This window comes from Tachysurus vachellii, chromosome 1 (genome assembly GCF_030014155.1).
Source record: "Tachysurus vachellii isolate PV-2020 chromosome 1, HZAU_Pvac_v1, whole genome shotgun sequence".
Lineage (NCBI taxonomy): Eukaryota > Metazoa > Chordata > Actinopteri > Siluriformes > Bagridae > Tachysurus > Tachysurus vachellii.
This window is the reverse complement of record NC_083460.1, coordinates 3,470,070-3,484,453: the sequence shown is the minus strand read 5'-3', so window position 1 is coordinate 3,484,453 and position 14,384 is coordinate 3,470,070. Positions and strand designations below refer to the sequence as shown.

Sequence of the window (14,384 nt, the reverse complement as noted above, 5' to 3'; positions counted from 1 at the left end):
ATACGATAAAATAAAATAGAACATATGTATCTGCGGAAATCTGTGGAAAATCTGACAGAAAATAAAGAGGAATGTATTAAATTGAAAAATTTATGAGGCCAAAAAAGTAAATTGAGTTTGCAAATTTTGAAATAAGCAGGAAATAAACAACAAAACAAAACAAAACAAATCCTGGAGGGACTGACATGAAGGAAAAGGAGGTGTGGCCTCCCACCTTCTCAGAGCTCATATTACATAAAACAATTTAAAACAATTCTGAGACCTTTTGTAGTGAATTATAATGAAGTTAAAAAAAATCTTAATCGCCAAATATACTGACTAAATATATTGAATTGCATCTTTCATAATATTGCTCACACGCACACACACACAAACACACACACATACATACACACACACACAAACACACACATACGCACACACGCACACACACACAAACACACACATACACACACATACACAAACACACACACAAACACACACACACACACATACACAAACACACACACATACACACACACAAACACACACATACACACACACATTCACACACACACACACACACACACGGCTGCTACACAGACCAGATTGACTGTTTGCCTGTGCTTCTATAAGCAAAAGCTGCTGAATATCATTTCTAAGATCTAAGCTTTGATGAGATTGTGAAACGCCCTCAAGGTTAAAATATTGACTGGTAGAAGGGTTTTGCTGTGTGTGTTTAGAGCTGTTCTTGCTGACTGCTCAGCAATTTTATACACTTCAGTGCGCCGCTTTAGTGCACTGTTCGATGCATTATTAAAACGCCGCAATTCTGCTACTCTAACAGGCCAATGAATTACATTTCTCTTCAAATAATTGCCTTTTAAATAACTGAGTTTAATACCTTAGAAATGAGTCATATGTGCATGCTTTTTCACAGCACATCCTGTTCTGGGATTAAAGCATGACTCAGCAAGTAAATGACTCAGATGATGATGATGATATCCGTGTAAGAAAAAAGGACATGTTGAAAAAATGCAGAAATAGAAAAATCTAGGTTAGGAGACTAAGTCGGAAACACAGATGTCGGAAAAACAGAAATGTTGAATTTGATCTCGGAATATTTCTGTAGGGAAAGTTTAAATAACAGTTATGATACTTGATAATTATTTGTTGTTCCATTATTTACGGTTAAGTCAAAAAACTACAACTGTGGTGAGCAGAAAAGCATCTCAAAGTGTAACGGAAACAGAGTCTGAGGATAGAGAGGGAATAAATTCAACCGAACTGTAGGAGACCAGACAACGTGGAGGAAAACAAAGCTCAGAGCTTTTAACTCAGACTGAAAGAGTCATTTTGTTCTTAATAATAAAGCCTCTGTTTTGAGATGCTCTAATTTTCTAAAGCATGATCCATTAGCTTTGTTCTCTAGATGGCTTCGACAGGCTTACCAAGGAATCGTTTTTCATTTTATTTCATTTTTATTTCATTGTTGACAGGATTAACCTCTGACTGGGATGTCTTACAGTTCTGTGTGTGTGTGTGTGTGTGTGTGTGTGTGTGCACTCACTCTACAGTGCTGAGGTCTAGATGTCCCGTGACGTTGAGGCCGTAGACACGCTGCATGGTGGCGATGGCTGACTGCATGCTCCCAGCCGAGTGCAAGGCGGCCATATTAGGCTGCGTGGGCTGGAGGTAGCCGTACCTCTGTAACCAAACCTGCAAAGGAAAATGGAAATTATTTATTAATAAATCAGCAATGAAGTTATTTGTCTGTAGCAATGCATTGGGTTTCTGTAGTCAAAGAGAACGAAGAAATAAAAACACACAAACATATGCTTTGTTATCTGTCACTGTTGTTTTTCTGTAATAGTGATTTTAGTCTAATTTAGTTTCCCCTACAATTACGTTTTTTTTCAGTTGCTAACAAGCATTGTTCAATACTGAAACCACATTTTCAATACAGAGAGGCTCATTTCGTTTCTAAATGACCTACATATTCGACTTGTGCCAGCAGAGGAGAGAAGCCAAAGGGCATCAAACTCCCCTTCCTTCATTGTTGTGTGGATAACGTGGCATTCCACCCCTCTGCTGCAGTCACAGAGCGGTTTGCGGCACATCCCTGGATGTCAGTATTATACCTGCCTCCATACTCCCCTTTCTTAAATCCCATAGAGGAGTTTTTATCTGCGTGGAGGTGGAAGGTGATGTTGATGAGAACTTGTGGCCAAATGCAAGAGAGAGAGCAGCAGACTAGAACCAACACTGTAATGTACTATAATGAACAACTACACATGTTACAGTAATGTGTAGAATGTATTTTAGTTATTCTTTTTTTTTTTATTATCATTATCATTGCAGCCCTGGAGTTTTTTCCCTCTTTTTTCACCTTTTGGTTATAATTTTCAAGAACATTTTTTAAAAAAATGAAATTTTGATTCATTTCTGTTTCATTCGTGTCTTCTATATAAAGAACTGATTTATGTGGAAAATCATTGAAACTTTAAAAAAGAAAAGTTCATCAATTATGTGATGCTTCCTGTTCATTCATTCATTCATTCATTTTCTACCGCTTATCCGAACTACTTCAGGTCACGGGGAGCCCTATCTCAGGCGTCATCGGGCATCAAGGCAGGATACACCCTGGACGGAGTGCCAACCCATCGCAGGGCACACACACACACACACACACACACTCTTATTCACTCACGCAATCACACACTAAGGACAATTTTTCCAGAGATGCCAATCAACCTACCATGTCCACACCTTTGGACCAGGGGAGGAAACCGGAGTACCCGGAGGAAACCCCCGAGGCACGGGGAGAACATGCAAACTCCACACACAAGGCGGAGGCAGGAATCGAACCCCGACCCTGGAGGTGTGAGGCGAACGCGCTAACCACTAAGCCATAAGGGAAAGTGATATATCCTTTCCTACAGTACACGTCAGGTCGTGTAATGAGAATAATGCGTCTATTTGTACTCATGTTCCTGTGACACAGCTGTGATTAAAAATGAGTCTTCATTCACAGCTTCTTTCACAGGCTCAAAATAAGCTCAGGTTAGATGTTAGCTGTGCGTTTTTGTCAAAGTTAAAACAGCGACTGAGTTCGCATTCTGGTTCTCCTGCTATCGGAAAGGGTTATTTTTGTTTCAAAAAGTCGTGTGTGTCGATATTTGATACCACAACACTGCTAAATTCATAAATCTGATTGGTCAGATGGTGTCGATTAGTTTTCTACAAAAGCGTATTCTAATGTTATCGTTTCTATAGTAACAATTAATTCACTATGATAGAAAACGCCACAAAACTAATCATAAGTGGATTAAAAGTATGTTGATGTTTGACATTTGATATTGCAAGTGATTTGATGGTGTATAATATCGTGAACCAAATCTAATAATCATTCGATTTTTCTGCCAAATAATTCTGAACATGTTCCGTTGTGATCCTTGTTACTAAAGAGTAACTTTACTTATTTTGACTGAGAGCCAGATAAAAATTCTCAGAGTAATAATAATTAATAATAAGCAGTTTCTTTTTTCTATTGGTCCATGCATCCAAACATTGTGAGATTTGCAGCATTAAAGTTATTCTATATAAAGCTACATAACACATACAGCGACTTGCACAGAAAAAGCGACCCGAGATCGTTCATTTTCATTCTTGGAACATGAATGACAGCGAGCGTCGGAGACTAGATGTGGGCGTGTCCTGTGACGTGACAAAGCTGAGAAAAGTTGAACGTTTGCTTAAACGCTTATGCTTCAATATGCTGCTTCTCCTTCATCTCTTATGATATCACGCAGACAAACACTGCTAAATCTCCATCTAGAATGTTTCATTTTATCAGCATACGTCATCGCTACGGCAACCAGTATTAGGAACGTCTTCTGCCGACTTTATGACACAGCGACTGGTTTCTCGTGGTGCAAATGTGCCATTAGTGATGTTCTTTGAGCTGAACGTCGAATATGTGAGCAGTATTTTTTTCTTGCTCTCAAAAAGTAAATAGTTTACTAGAAACGTTTCCATGGAAACAACACCCGAGCTGTTTGTTAGTCTGAATTCTTTCATACGTTTTCATCATCTGACGTCCAATGCTAGTTTTGTTAATACGGCTTAAAAACATATTTCATTCCTTCTCTGTACAGGACTGTACAAATGGAAACGAACCATTTGGGATTTTAAACCATTGTCACTCAATGGTAAGCTGAACTAAATGATCAGACTCACTGAAAAGACCAGGGCCCATATTTATTCATATTCACATGGTAAAGACTTTCTCCTAGTGATGAAATTCCAAGAAATTCAAGAGTTTCCCCGTAAAATGAAAGAGAAGATCGTAGTAAAGATAAAAGTTCTTCATAAAGCATCTTAACACTTAAAAGAGCTGATAAGGTCAAAAAGTGTTAGGAGTCGTGAGGAGGACTTTTAAGAGGATGAAGAGTTTCTTTATCAGAGGAGAAAATGGCTGAAAGGTGAAGAGGGAGAAGAAATGTATTGTGTACAATATTTAATAATGATAGTGAGTTAATAAGAGGATACAGATTAGATTATTTTTGTGACCAATCACATTAGAGAGAACATCTCCACTATGCTGCTGTGTCATTTAGAGACTCGAACATCTCTGAAACAGAGCTGAAATGCCACAGCAGCAGAAATGATATCATTTGTCTCTATGACATTTCTGTTCTCTGTCGGAGATGTTTACATTTACATTTACATTACATTTATTACATTTAGCGGGGGGGCACGGTGGCTTAGTGGTTAGCACGTTCGCCTCACACCTCCAGGGTTGGGGTTCGATTCCTGCCTCCGCCTTGTGTGTGTGGAGTTTGCATGTTCTCCCCGTGCCTCGGGGGTTTCCTCCGGGTCCTCCGGTTTCCTCCCCCGGTCCAAAGACATGCATGGTAGGTTGATTGGCATCTCTGGAAAAATTGTCTATAGTGTGTGAGTGCGTGAGTGAATGAGAGTATGTATGTGTGTGCCCTGCGATGGGTTGGCACTCCGTCCAGGGTGTATCCTGCCTTGATGCCCGATGACGCCTGAGATAGGCACATGAATGAATGAATATTACATTTATAACATACAGATGTTAGAACATCTCTAATATGATCGATCACTAACGTAATCCCTACACCATATAGTCTCTAATATCTTAACATAGAGACAAAGTGAAGGTTTATAATAGACCAGATTTTACCATTCACAGTCTTCAAAAGAATGTGTCACCTAGTAACAGGTTAAGCCCCGCCTCCTCTCTCAGATCAAAGGTGTTGTATTTTCCTTGTTCAGAGTTACTCTGAGATCTGAGGTCCTGAATCACTCTGAAGATAAGATTCATAGTTAGAGATTTTTAAGCTAAATTAGGAGCTCTTTGTATTATAAATACAGGTCCAGGAGTTCACATTATTAATCTACAGTTTATGGCTTAATCCAGATGCATGCAAAATAAACTGCTACCAGATTTGGCATTGTTTATCTGCATCCATTCAAGTAAACACACTTTTTTTTAATTCGCATCCATTGTGACTGCTTCATAAGTCAACAGGTAAATGTGACTTTAATAAGCCTTTAATATATGTAAAGTCTGCCAGAGTCTTAATGTCAAATCAATACCAAACTACGCCATAAAACACAGATCGAGGCAACATTTCCAACACTTGACTTCTAGTATCGATTAGTGTCCGTCTCCAGAGAAGCCCGATGCCCAGAGGTCGTTATTAATCACCGAGAGTCGTGCAGAACCCGATGAGCTCCTTTTGTTATAAACAGCTTTATGTCCAGGTTGCGATAGATTGCCGACTGTTCCTCAGATACGCACAGACACTTGACGTCAATTCTTGATGACATGCTTTCTGTTTCCGGGCAGATTTGCAGATCATCATGAATATAAACTTCGGATATAAAGATCTCACCAAAAATTTTGGCCAATGTGAAGCAGGCAGGATGATGGTTAAGATGATGTAGCTGTGAAAATTCCATGAATCTTGAACACATCAGGAGAAGATGCAGCTCATGTGCTTGTTAGTTTTGTTATGTATCTGTGAAGACCAGGATTAGATCCAATTAAGTTTCCTTCCAAAGAGGATAAATATGCAGATAATATTTATTTTCTATAATTAGGTTTAAATGACAAATTTAAGGTGTAAATTCTTTATTGACATCAGCGAGAACAACACATCCAACACTTTCTTTTTCTTTTTTCTTCTTCTTCATTTCTTCTTTCATGATGTTCCTGCAGGTTTTGCAAGTCATCATTTAATTGATCCTGCTGAGTCGCAGGAAACTTCTTATCTGGAGAAAGTGGAAATGGAACAGAGTGTGTGTCTGAGTAATGAGGTGATGCTGGTAACTATACATCAACTGTAATCTGGCTTTGACAGTTAAATGAGTTGAACTGAGCTCAGATAAGAACAGGGCTCCTTCACAAAACCTTACTTCTTCCTGGGTTAGCTTCAGTTGAGGAAAGTCACAGTAATGTAACATAACATGACATTTCCATAAAGAAGCCCATGTCAAAGGGCAACATGTGTACACAAGGGCAGTGGTGGCTCAAGTGCTTAAGGCTTAAGGGTTGTTGATCGGAGGATCGGGATTTAAGCCCCAGCACTGCCATGATGCCACTGTTGGGCCCTTGGGCATTTCACAGTGCTGTAATGTATATGTGGCGATAATATAGGCTTCGTCTTCATCTTGTCTATGCCACTGTGTTTGATTAGACAAGACTCATCTCACTCACTCACTCATTTTCTACCGCTTATCCGAACTACCTCGGGTCACGGGGAGCCTGTGCCTTTCTCAGGCGTCATCGGGCATCTAGGCAGGATACACCCTGGACGGAGTGCCAACCCATCGCAGGGCACACACACCCAATCAACCTACCATGCATGTCTTTGGACCGGAGGAGGAAACCGGAGTACCCGGAGGGTGTTGGATCTAGATGGCAGTCTGCAACAATTTCCCCCACTGGCTCCTACTTACTCATGACTGCACCAGTTAGGACTTACTGGGACAGTTCCTTGCCAGACCAGCAGAGGGGATGCTGGCAGGTGTTTCATCATCATCCGCTTTGCTATTGTTATTCCCATGTGGATTGTGCCACGCCCCCACGCCCTTTTCTGTTATTCTTTTTTTTTCCCTACCTTCTCACCTGTTTCTCGTTTATGTACTGCTCTATATCTACCTGTCTTGTTCCTCTCTGTCGTTGTCAGACATTGTTGTGTTATAGTCATGCTTTGTTTCTGGTGTTACATTTGTTTGATGTAAGTTTCGTTGGTCTTCGTTATGTTAATGAAGCAGTGCTTTCACTCCATCCTGCAAGTGGGTCTGATCTGCGATATGCAGGTGATCGGAACTACCGTGGTGATCTACCGTAGGTTCGATCCGGCGTCCCCCAAACGTAACAGCACCATGAGCCTATGTATTTAAATGGCTTTGCAAAATTGTCCTGTCTTTGTGTGATTCTGTGCAAAGCACCAAAACAAATCCAGATAGTTTTATAAAGCAGGTTATGCCATATGTATAGTATAGCTAAGAATACAGTTATCTGGGTCATGCTACACTATGATGATGAGACTTCTGATACTTAATATAAACAGTCAACTCTGGTGTCTAGAATAAAACAAAAAAAATCTTCTGGGACAAATCCAAAAATATTTCAAACTGATAGGCCAGTTCTATTTGTGAACGAATCCCCTGGGCCTCCACCTGGCTCAGAACCGGGACATCTTCCTCACTCGTTCCCTTACATTGTATTCCTCTTTTTTTATGGAAACAGTGGCTCGTTATAGGCCCCTGGGTGCAGATTCCTACTGTAGTACAAGGGTGTGTGTGTGTGTGTGTATTTTGTGTGTGTGTCTACATCTACTTGTATTCTGGTTTCTCTCATAATATGCAAATCAAATATTTGAGTAGGCTTAAAGGCTTAGGTTTCATATCTTACGCACTCCTCTGGAGGGCATCTCTTGCATTTTAATATTGCTTTTAACATTCCCTCGTCGACTTCGCCTTATGACTCAGAAGCGTACATCAACTCGCATGTGGCCACTTGCAGCACAGGTTTAAGAGCTATTTAGTTTTAATGCGTTGGATGTTGGCAGCAAAAAGTATGTAGTTGATTTGATTTGTTTGCCAGTTGTCACAGATTCCACGTTTGCATTGCGGTTTCCATGGCGTCGAGCAGTATTAATGTCTGTTAATACTGTAATTTCTGAATCCTCCCTTCATTCTGTCACTGCTTTGTTGCCCAACTGTGGGCACCTGTTCTGTGTTTAGTTCATGATGAACTGTTGATTTCCATGGTGCTTTTTTTATGATTACATAGCTCTCCATGAAAGAAGTTTTGTCATTTTCTTCTTTACTTCCTTGCCAATTAAGCTCTTTAACTAACAGGCCAGTTACCTTTTACCAATTTCTTTGCCACTTGCTAAAACACTAGCTCTGAAAAATAGTGGAGCTACTGTACATCGGCTGTTCATTCATTCATTCATCTTCTACCGCTTATCCAAACTACCTCAGGTCACGGGGAGCCTGTGCCTATCTCAGGCGTCATCAGGCATCAAGGCAGGATACACCCTGGACGGAGTGCCAACCCATCGCAGGGCACACACACACTCTCATTCACACACTAGGGACAATTTTCCAGAGATGCCAATCAACCTACCATGCATGTCTTTGGACCAGGGGAGGAAACCGGAGTACCCGGAGGAAACCCCCAAGGCATGGGGAGAACATGCAAACTCCACACACACAAGGTGGAGGCGGGAATCGAACCCCGACCCTGGAGGTGTGAGACGAACGTGCTAACCACTAAGCCACCGTCACCAGTAAGCCACCTCGGCTGTTAAAGACAGTTATATACAAATAAATTTTAAGAGCATTTATCATGGCTTTATCGGACATTTTTTGCCAATCTGGACCAAATATTGCTTCAGACTGCAAGGCAAGCCAGACAGATTCTACTCTAACTTATGGTGATGTGACCCCTGAAGCTACGATTAAGAGAATCTTTAAAATGTAGTTAAACTGAACATCTCAACAGATCAATAGCATCACGCTGCATAAGACTTCTAGGTTCTACCAAGATCTTCTCAAACCAGATTCAGAACCAACATTTCTTCTTACGTTATCACCCAGGCTACACAACTATCCTGCTTCCATTCACAAAGAAGCTGTTCTGAGGTTACGGTTGAAACCAGCCAATCATCAGAAGTGTCAAAGGAGATATTTTGGTCCCCAGCAGTCGTCTGCTGAGTAGCTGCCAGAGCTCTGAATAACCTGCTGCAGAGTCACGCGTATGTACTGTACGAGCTAATCCAATACCTTCCGCTGTCCCTGTCTCACTTTGAATCATACTGTGCAGTCAAATCCTGTTTTATCCTTATTTTTTCTTTTTAATCAACTCTGAGATGCGTTTGTACAAAATGTCATGCAGAAATACTGTAAGATATTGAATATGAAATTAAAAATAAGCAAGTAAAGTATTCCAGATCAATAACAGATACAAGATGCAGAGGAGGAAACAAATCTGAAGATGAGCAACAGCTGCTTTTGTGATTGATATGACTATGAAGTGATTCTTCAAAGTCAGGTCTCTCTAGTAGGATTGTTAATGTGACAGCATGAAGGAAAGGAAAGCTGTGATACCTTCACAAATTTAACTAAACATTCCTGCTCTGTGTCTGGACCCTATGACCACATGTTTGTTCCCATATACTGTACCTCCCTTTCCAGATTTATTCGCTCTCCTGGGAAAGCTTTCCACTAGATGTTGGAGCGTGGCTGTGAGGATTTGTGCTCATTCATCTACAAGAGCATTAGTAAGGTCAGACGCTGATGTTAAGTGAGCAGGTCTGGGGTTCAGTCAGAGTTCATCCCATTGGGGTTGAGTCAGTAAGAAATCAGTATCTGTGCAGGAAATCCGAGACATTTCTCCACTCCAAACATACGTCACCATGTCCACGTGGTGCTTGATTTATGTACTGTACAAGGAAATTGTCATGCTGGACCAGGTTTGGGTCTTTTAGTTCCAAGGGAAATAGTAACGCTACAAACATACAAAGACAATCTAGACAATTGTGTGCTTTTAGGTTTATGGCAACAATTTAACTGTCTATTATCACCCAAATGAGGATGAGGTTCCTTTCTTTGTTTGGTTCCTCTCAAGGTTTCTTCCTCATATCATCTCAAGGAGTTTTTCCTTGTTAGAGATATATAGTAACTTTAAACTATAAAATATTTATTCTGTTTCTATACTTATGTAAAGAAGCTTTAAGATAATAACAATTGATAAAAGCGCCATACAAATAACTGAATTGAATAGAGGATGAGGAAGAGCCACATACTGTACAGTATGGGTGTGAAGGTCAGGTGTGCACAAAACTTTGAATATGTAGTGTATGCAGATTATTGTTGAGAAAGAAAAGTAGGGTAGAAGTTATTTCAAGCTGAGCAGTTAAGAGACTCAGTAGTGTCTCTACCAGTCTTGGGATTCAGGGTCACTTGCATGGAACCTTGACCCTTAACTGCTAATCTATCCAGTGTAAGCAAAAAATAGACACAACTCTTGAGAATGCAGCCTATATAAAGACAGAACTGTGAATTCTGTAATTAGTGGAAAAGATGTTATAATTTACTGTAAAATGTAGAACCTAAGTGGGCACGGTGGCTTAGTGGTTAGCACGTTCGCCTCACACCTCCAGGGTTGGGGGTTTGATTCCCGCCTCCGCCTTGTGTGTGTGGAGTTTGCATGTTCTCCCCGTGCCTCGGGGGTTTCCTCCGGGTACTCCGGTTTCCTCCCCCGGTCCAAAGACTTGCATGGTAGGTTGATTGGCATCTCTGGAAAATTGCCCGTAGTGTGTGATTGCATAAGTGAATGAGTGTGTGTGTGCCCTGCGATGGGTTGGCACTCCGTCCAGGGTGTATCCTGCCTTGATGCCCGATGACGCCTGAGATAGGCACAGGCTCCCCGTGACCCGAGGTAGTTCGGAAAGGCGGTAGAGAATGAATGAATGAATGTAGAACCTATGGTCACATTGTGTTTTGGAACCACTTATATTAGCTTAGTATGTGATTTAACAGGGTTCTTCATGGTTGAACCGTGGTCTCTGAGGTACTTCTTCACTGTAGCAGATTTCTACCTGCGGAGTAGCTACACACCATCACCTTCCTTATCAGACTCTCTCTCTCTTTCTCTCTCTCTCTCTCCCTCTCTCTCTCTCTATCACTTTTGCTCTTAAACTGCTCTGTAGTCTCCTAACTCTGCCTAGGACTAAGACTCAGAGCATTACATAATATAAAAGTCAGGACAACAGTGTTACATCTAAAAAAGTGGGCGAGAAGAATCATCTACGATTTTTTTTTTTTTTTTACAAGGGCAAGGCATGTGTCCTGTACAGAGGAGGCAATAATACAATATAATATAATACAATATAAAAAAACGCAGTACCTTTCTAACTCACTAGACTGAAGCTCATGTTTTATCCCTTTAATATGTATCTTTCATCTGGAAATGTGGATGTAGTGAACTTTTAAACTGGGGTACATAATTTCATCCATTTTCTACCGCTTATCCGAACTACCTCGGGTCAAGGGGAGCCTGTGCCTATCTCAGGCGTCATGCATGTCTGTGGACCGGTGGAGGAAACCGGAGTACCCGGAGGAAACCCCCGAGGCACGGGGAGAACATGCAAACTCCACACACACAAGGCAGAGGCGGGAATCGAACCCCCAACCCTGGAGGTGTGAGGCGAATGTTCTAACCACTAAGCCACCGTGACCCCAGGTACGTAATGTATTTTTAGGTTAAAGCTTTAAAGGGACATCACACTTTTAAAGGAAACGATAAGGAAGTAATGAAAAAGGTAAATATGTACAGTTTAGTACACTAGTAGTCTAAGAGCACACAGGATTAGTCCAGTTATAATAATAGAATTCATTTACATTTCTTTAATTTCAATATCGTAAACCAAAGCCCTCTTAAAAAGCTGATTATTTTCCTCACTGTAAAATAAATTCATTGGACCCCATCAGGACTATATATATATATATTTTTTTTTTCCCTATATTTTATCTATTTATTAAAGCAATAGAGCTTTTTTTCCCAGATCCTTCCATCTACACAACGCATACTTGGCCGGGTGTTCATTATCTCTATGCCAATTTCTATGCCAAGTTTTTGAGTTTTTAAGGTCACTTTTTTGTATTTACAACAAACAATTCCGAGCTCGATCTATCAAAAGTTTTAGGTTTGGGTCTAAACTGTTTCAGGCATCATTCTGAATTCAGAATCCTTTCTGGCAATGAAATGATAAAATCTAAATCTACTGTATTTCCTTATGCATGTCCTCCTTCACTATAATGCCTCATTAAACCTTAGTATCATGCTTAGCCCCCCCAAAAAATTATAGGACAGAGAAAGCAGGCAGATTACATAACACCTTACAGTAAGTATTTCTTTATGTGCAGCACATTTATCATCGCAGCACTCGGACTGTGAGACTATTAAAAGCCCCTTTTCTCTCAGTTTATATCCGGATATTTATTGGCACGTCACTAAATGACTGCCTGTACAATGGCTTACAGTACAATAAAACAACAGAAGTGTAAATGAAGGGTCTGGGCCAATAATAGAGCTGTCAAATTACAGCACACAGCCTACACCTTGTCCTCCCACCCGCTGCAGCCGGCCTGCGCTCGGAACGGAAAAAGGCGTTCATGATTATGCGATATGAATAGATCTTGAGTTTATTAGAGCTGAGTTCGTTGACATGGTGTTAATATAGCATTTCAAATGTTATTTTACATAACATTTGCCAGGGCTGCTTGCCTGGTAAGGAGCGGAAAATAGAATTGAATAGAATAAACTTTGAGTTCTGTGTGTATTACGGCTCAGACAATTATCAAGCAAAATTTGTGTAAAATAACATGAAATAACATAACAGAGTCTAACAGAAAAGAAGAACAGAGAACATTACGTGTTGTCCTGTCAGATGAATTGCACTCCAGCAGGGCATTTAATGCTGAGTAGAACAAGATGGGGGATAACAGAAAAAGTCACAGAATAGAATAGAATACAATACAATACAATAGCCTTTCTTTACACTTGACATAGTCAACCTGAAATATAATACTATAAGTGTTAATTGAATGGTCATCGAATCGAATAGAACATGTTGTCCTTTTGGCTGATTTGCATGTAAACAACATTCAAAACCAAGTTGGATTAAAATAGAATACAATAAAACAAAACTCAAAGAATAAATAGAATAGAATAGAACAGAACAGAACAGAATAGGAAAGTGTTGCCCTGTCAGCTGATTTGTATTTGTCATTTAAATGACATTTAAAGCCAATTAGGATACTATGGAACAAAAAAAAAAAACAACAAAACTACTCACAGAATACAAGAATAGAATAGAATAAAATGGAATAGAATAGAATAGAAGCTGATTTGAAACGTATGACTGTTCGATCCAATTCATTCATACATATTGTAAAATAGAATAGAACTGACAATGTAGAATGTCACTTCATCTAAATTCAGTGACGAAGGCAATGAATTATGATGTAATCGAATAGAAGAGAACCGAAGTGAAGCAGAAGAACGGGGGAGAATAAAATCAAATCGCTTCAAATGGAACCTTTTTAAAAAAATTCCTTTAATGTTATAGCTGGGATTTGCATGATGGTGGAAAAAAGAACAGAACAGAACAGAACAAAACACAAGACAATAGAATAGAATTAAATTTAGCAGCCTGTCCCATGGAGCATTTCAGCTATAATAATAATAATAATAATAATAATAATAATAATAATAATAATAATAATAATAATATCCACAAAATCAGCGCAATGCTCATAGCGTGATGCTCAGCTGATGTTTATCTCTCTCTCTCTCTCTCTCTCTCTCTCTCTCTCTCTCTCTCTCTCTTTCCTCACGGCACAAGCAGATGCTGAGAGATGCGAGGCCGACTTCACTCACCTCGGCGCTGAATTGATCCTCGTCCCCAAACGCGCACACCGTCCACCAGGACGCATGCAGCCACAGCAGCGCGGCGCACACACGCGCCAGCCTCGCTTTGGGTTTGTGCAGAAAACACACTGCGGTGTTCATGTCTGTAGATCTGAAGGCTTGCTCCTATATCAAGGGCGACTCTCTGGGAGCAGGATGGAGGAACCAGTGGGCGACAGAAGAGCATCGATGGGTTTTCTGCTTGACCACATCTCCTCGGATTTTGTCTCGCTCCTGAACAAACATGCCTTATAAAAAAACGTGCGCGTTTCTAACGCGCTTCTTTTGCGTCAATTCTGCATCCTGTTGTCGTTTAGGCACGCTGTTTCTGTATCCAGCCGTAGCATCAACAGCAGCAGCAGCAGCAGCATCAGCATCAGCAGCA

At 40.4% G+C, this 14,384-nt stretch overlaps 1 protein-coding gene across 1 annotated transcript in view; it reads right to left on the bottom strand.

Moving 5' to 3' along the window:
• Positions 1-14,384, bottom strand: part of mmp16b (matrix metallopeptidase 16b (membrane-inserted)) — a 25,219-nt gene extending 10,835 nt beyond the window's left edge. Inside the window, exons 1-2 of the mRNA XM_060890980.1 lie at positions 13,970-14,384; positions 1,550-1,698 (exon numbers count right to left, since the gene is read on the bottom strand). Of these exons, the coding sequence (XP_060746963.1) occupies positions 1,550-1,698; positions 13,970-14,101 (281 nt within the window). The 5' untranslated portion in view covers positions 14,102-14,384. The remainder of the gene's footprint in view (positions 1-1,549; positions 1,699-13,969) is intronic.